The 6,000-nt window shown below is 52.3% G+C and overlaps 1 protein-coding gene across 2 annotated transcripts in view; it reads right to left on the reverse strand.

Annotated features, from left to right (window-relative positions):
• LOC138755803 (centrosomal protein of 290 kDa-like) overlaps positions 1–6,000 on the reverse strand; it is a 92,987-nt gene that overhangs the window by 16,121 nt on the left and 70,866 nt on the right. Inside the window, exon 1 of one of the 2 annotated variants that reach the window (XM_069922434.1) lies at positions 1,882–2,056. The exons of the other annotated variant lie outside the window; for it this stretch is intronic. Coding sequence (XP_069778535.1) covers positions 1,882–1,914 — 33 coding nt within the window. The 5' untranslated portion in view covers positions 1,915–2,056. Of the gene's footprint in view, positions 1–1,881; positions 2,057–6,000 lie in introns of those variants that run through there. 2 annotated transcript variants of the gene reach the window in all.

Here is a 6,000-nt window from a genome sequence, read left to right on the forward strand (position 1 = left end):
GAAGAGGGAACAAGGCTAAGGGCAAGTACAAGAAGAGTTCTAGGCTGCTGAGTATTTCCAATATCTTGAGAATCACAGATGGCAATGAGGAAGTGTACAGGAGGGAGATAGATCAGCTCGTTGGGTGGTGTCACGACAACATTTCACTCAACAGTAGCAAAACCAAGGAGCTGATTGAGGACTTCAGGAGGAAATCAGGAGAACACGAACCCGTCCTCATGGAGGGGTCAACAGTGAAGAGGGTCAAGAACTTCATGTTCCTGGGTGTCAACATCTTTGAGGATCTGTCCTGGGGCCTCCATGTCAATGCAATCACGAAGAAGGCTCTCCAGCAGACATACTTCATGAGGAGTTTGAGGAAACCTGCTGTCACCAAATACACTAAAATTTCTACAGCACTCTGTCTGAGGGCATCACTGTGTGGAGGTGCCAATGCACAAGACAGGGGAGAGGGGGAGGAGAGAGGGGAGAGGGAGGGAGAAGGGAAAGGGAGGAGGAGGGGGGAGGAGGAAGGGGAGGGGAGGGAGGAGGAGGGGGAGGGGAGGAGGAGGGGAGGGGAGGAGGAGGGGAGGGGAGGAGGAGGGGAGGGGAGGAGGAGGGGAGGGGAGGAGGAGGGGAGGGGAGGAGGAGGGGAGGGGAGGGGGAGGGGAGGGGAGGAGGAGGGGAGGAGGAGGGGAGGAGGAGGGGGAGGAGGGGGGGAGAGGAGGAGGGGAGGAGGAGGGGAGGAGGAGGGGAGGGGAGGAGGAGGGGAGGAGGAGGGGAGGGGAGGAGGAGGGGAGGAGGAGGGGAGGAGGAGGGGAGGAGGAGGGGAGGGGAGGAGGAGGGGAGGAGGAGGGGAGGAGGAGGGGAGGAGGGGGGGGAGGAGGAGGGGAGGGGGGAGAGAGGGTAGGTAGGGAGGGAGAGGGGGTGGGGGAGAGGAGGGGGAGGAAGGGGAGGGGTGAGGAGGGGGAAGGGAGGGAGGAAGAGGGGGAAGGGAGGGAGGAGGGGGGAGGGGTGAGGAGGGGGAGGGGTGCGGAGGGGGGAGGGGTGAGGAGGGGGGAGGGGTGAGGAGGGGGGAGGGGTGAGGAGGGGGGAGGGGTGAGGAGGGGGGAGGGGTGAGGAGGGGGGAGGGGTGAGGAGGGGGGAGGGGTGAGGAGGGGGGAGGGGTGAGGAGGGGGGAGGGGTGAGGAGGGGGGAGGGGAGGAGGGGGAGGAGGAGGGGGAGGAGAGGGGAAGGGGAGGGGGGAGGAGGGGGAGGGGAGGGGGGAGGGGGGAGGAGGGAGGGGGAGGAGGGGGAGGGGGAGGAGGAGGGGGAGGAGGAGGGGGAGGGGGAGGAGGAGGGGGAGGGGGAGGGGAGGGAGGGGGAGGGAGGGGGAGGGGGGAGGAGGGAGGGGGGAGGAGGGAGGGGGAGGGGAGGAGGGAGGGGGAGGGGGAGGGGAGGGGGGAGGGGGGAGGAGGGAGGGGAGGGGAGGAGGGAGGGGGAGGGGGGAGGGGAGGAGGGGGAGGGGGAGGAGGGGGAGGAGGAGGGGGAGGGGGAGGGGGGAGGAGGGGGAGGGGGAGGGGAGGGGGGGAGGGGGGAGGAGGGAGGGGGAGGGGAGGGGGGGAGGGGGAGGAGGGGGGGGAGGGGGGGGGAGGGGAGGGGGGGAGGGGGGGAGGGGGAGGAGGGGGGGGAGGGGGGGGGAGGGGAGGGGGGGAGGGGGGGGGAGGGGAGGGGGGGAGGGGGGGGAGGGGGAGGGGGGGAGGGGGGAGGGGAGGGGGGGAGGAGGGGGAGGGGGGGAGGAGGGGGAGGGGGAGGGGGGAGGAGGGGGAGGGAGGGGGGAGGAGGGAATTGGGGGGCTAGTTGGCCAGAAACGAGGTAGCGCTGCATGCCGGGGCGTCGGGAGGACGGGCCAACCCCACTCACCCAGATACATCTGTGAATGGGCGGAATATCCATAATAAATCAGGCCAGAACCAGATTAAATCCAGATTAAATCCCAGGGCGACGCTCAGACTCTCTCAACGTTTCCGCTGCTCGGTGTCGGAGGCCAAGACTCCGCACCTGCGTCCCCTGACGCCGAGGGGGGAATCAAGCGCCCCCGTGTGGCCAACGTTGGAACTTCGCCCTCAGCTGGCGTTGGATGACTGAGACGAGCGCCATCTCGACATGGGATGATCAAACTGCAGCAGTCCTGGGAGAGGAGGGGGGGCGGGGGGGGGGGGGGGGAGGAGAGGGGAGGGGGCGGGAGGGGAGGGGGGGGGGGGGGAGGAATGGGGGGCGTCCGCTGCCTGACGTGGGGATGATCAAACTGCTTCACAGGGATGGAAGACGAGTGCCATCTAAGCACCCAGGAAGTGGTGGAGAGGGGAGGATCGATCACATTGTTGTGTACGAGGAATTGAAAGGAATCCTCAATGCCAACCAAGTTGTCTTCCTAAACTAGTTCCATTTGACTATATTTGGCCCATATCCTTCTATATAAACCCACCAACTCCCACAACTACCTGGACTACACGTCCTCTCACCCTGTCCCTGCAAGGATTCCATCCCCCTCTCTCAATTTCTCCACCTCCACCGCATCTGTTCTCAAGTTGAGTTCTTCCAGTCCAGATCTTCTGAAATATCTGCCTTCTTCCACAAACGTGGCTTCCCCTCCACCGCCATCAACTCAGCCCTCACCCACATCTCCTCCATTTCCCGCTCATCTGCCCTGGCCCCCTCTGCCCCCAGATGCAACAAACACAGAATCCCCCATATCCTCACCTACCACCCCACCAGTCTCCACATCCAACACATTAACCTCTGGAATTTCCAGCACTTACAATAGGTTCCCACTACCAGGCACATCTTCCCCTCTCCTCTCCTCTCCGCCTTCCATAGCATCTGCTCCCTCCATGACTCCCTTAGGTTCTCCTCCAAATCCCATTCCTGTATCATTCCCAATAGTTTCCCTTCCACTGATGTTAGACTTACTGACCTATGTTTAAATTTATAATATTTAGACATTTTGTATAGTACAGACCCTACTGGCCCATGCGCCGATGCCCCATAAATACTCCGATTAAGCTACAACTCCTGTGTGCTTTGGATGGTGGGAGGAAACTAGAGCACCCAGAAGAAACTCACGCAGATATGAGAAGAACGTATAAACTCCTTACAGACAGCGCTGGATTCGAACCTGGGTCACTGATGCTAACCGCTACCATATCCATGTGGCGTTGCCCTTTAATTTCTGATCATACTTTTTTTCCCTCTGCAACATCAGCTCATTACAGCATTAGCCACTCTCCAGTCCTCTGGGACCTCTCCTGTTGCTGGTGAGGATATTTGTCAAGGCTCGAGCTATCTCTTCATTTGCCTCTTTCAATAACTGGGGTTTTATCCCATCAGGCTCAGGCACTTGTCCACCTTAATACTCCTCACAAGACCCAACACCGCCTCTTTCTTGATTTCAAAATGCCCTAACACATAAGCATTATCTACATTATATTCTCTACCATTATGAGTTTCTCCATAGTAATACTAATGCAAAATACCAGTACTCACTTAGTACCTCACTCACTGCCTCTGACCCCAAGCAGAAATAGCCTCCTTTGAGCCTTTTGTGGTCCTATCTTTTCCCTCATTATCCTCTTATTCTTAATGCAAATATAAAATGCCCTGGTATTTTCTTTAATCCTAAATAATAACACAATAAAGATGTGTGTTCATGCACATCTCAAAATGGAACATGGCCCGTTAGAAGATAGTCTCAAACAATAAATTGCACTGCATGTACATTCCACTTCTTAGCTTCAACACTAGATGTCAATGTCATTTTGAACAACTACTAGACTGACTGCTAAAACGTTACTTATCGATGAAAATGTTTACCTCAGTTAAAAAAAAGTTTTCCCAAGTTAATTAAACATGGTGGAATTGAAAGATGGAAAATAGCAAGGGAGTGCCGAAAATTTCGGACACGGTGGGAAATATTTCTATCAAAGAAGTCAAGGGGAAGGGTGTTTGTTTGATTTGCAATGTATCTGTTATCTTTAATAGCCTATCTACACATTTACAGATTACATCATAATCATTAAGGTGGACACTTGGGCCATGAATTGCATTCACTAAGAGTTGTGGAAGAATATTGGAGACGGCCTTGTCCTTGTTTGATCTTTTCTCCTGTCATTATTTTGCACCCAGCTTTTTTATTTGGCACTGCTTTTTGAAAGAGAGTTTTAATGTATTAATTTAAATTACATTTAAGAGCAGTAGATACTGAACTGCCTACTGTAATATGTGAGCACATCATTACATTTCTGTAATGTCAACACTTAAAGTGTTCAGTAGTGTCGTGTAATTATTTTGATAGAAAATTTCCGACGGCACAGGGGTTTTCTGGTCTAAAAACACTGGTGAGGATCCCCTTGTTAAAGGCAATGAAGCCTTGTAATGATATTGACCTTCAAAACGATGCTGGATACAGAGCTGTGTTTGAGACTTTGTCTATCTCTGAATTTTGACCAAAAACCTCAGGACAGGGGTCTCATTAAAGTGATTTTGATTGGGAGTTTTGATATTCAGTATATGCTTCCAGTATTTTTGTTCTGTAAAAATGTTAAATAAGATACTTTAAATTAGATAAAGATGTGTTTCGTGCAGAGCTGCCTTTGACTTGAACATATTGCTCAGTCATTGCCACTAGAGGGGCATGGCATGTTAGGCTGGAAGCCAGGTGGGCCTTGGACCGAAAAAGGTTGAGAACCATTGGTTTTGAGCGGTACCAGCCGAAAACAGGTAAATGGGATTAGTTTAGTTGAGCTGAGGGTCCAGTTTCCATGTTGTAGATTTACAGAGGTTCTCAACCTTTTTCTTTCCACTTACATACCACTTTAAGTAATCCCTATGCCATAGGTGCTCTGTGATTAGTTGGGGATTGCTTAAGGTGGGATGTGGGTAAGTTTGAAAACCACTGTTTTAATCATTTTAATATATATTCATCGTGTATAGGTATTGCTTGTGTGTGTTACGTTTGTGTCTGCATGTTTTGCATCGAGGACCAGAGAATGCTATTTTATTGGTTGTACTTGTGCAATCAGATAATAAACGAACTTGGACTCTCATTCTCTGCACTCCAGCAGATTCAGTCTTCCAAACTCTATCACTGAACCTTTGTACATGTGGCAATAAACATGTTGTAAACTATGTGAAATATTACAAGTGGGACAGTTGCTCAATCTAAAAGGAGCCCTTGGCTCAAACTGATGCCATTACTGATGCCTTCGTCATGGCTTATCCAGCTCATGTAGCAAGACTGAGGACACTGGGCAGCATTTTATTTCATGATCCACACACAGGATTTGTAGACTGACCAAATCCCTCGTTACCTTTCAAAGCAAGCTCCTTACTGCTTCTTTGAGAGCAGTCTGTTTCCTGGGGACTGCACAGAGATTAGCTCCATTCACCTCACCTTGAAAATAAAAAGACATGACCCAACAAATGCTGGAGGGAAAGGGGCAAGGAGCACTCTTTGTCACGGACGGATGGGAGATATAGTGGAAGGACCCACAAGGGCTTCAGACTGCTGGAAATTGGCTAATTGGAACCATGATTCAACAGGGTGCTGAGGGTAAGAAAGGCTTCCTGATTGTAGTGGAGGTTTGGATCAGGAGCTCGGATTGCTGATGGTTTGAATTGGAATCTGTACAGCTGCAAGAGCTGTGGGAGCGCTGGAGGGAAAATTCACAGATGCTCAGTGCCTCTGAAGGTATTCCCTTTTACTTCTTTCTCCTATTGTCAAGGGCTGCAAGCAATGCTCATGGTGACTCTTTGCTCTGTGGCAGACAAAAGTTGAAGTATATCATGTATATATTTTTAATATATTATCAAGTGACAATAAAAGGAATCCCTCACCATCTCAAGGGCAGTTAGAGATGGGCAAGAAATGCTGACCTACCCTGTGAGCTTGACATCCAAAAAATGAATTATGAAAATCCACACAACATGCAAATGTGATAGTTCTGTCAGATGCAGGAAGGTACGATGGTGCTCCAGTTAGTA

This window comes from Narcine bancroftii, chromosome 2, assembly GCF_036971445.1.
Source record: "Narcine bancroftii isolate sNarBan1 chromosome 2, sNarBan1.hap1, whole genome shotgun sequence".
Classification (NCBI taxonomy): Eukaryota; Metazoa; Chordata; class Chondrichthyes; order Torpediniformes; family Narcinidae; genus Narcine; species Narcine bancroftii.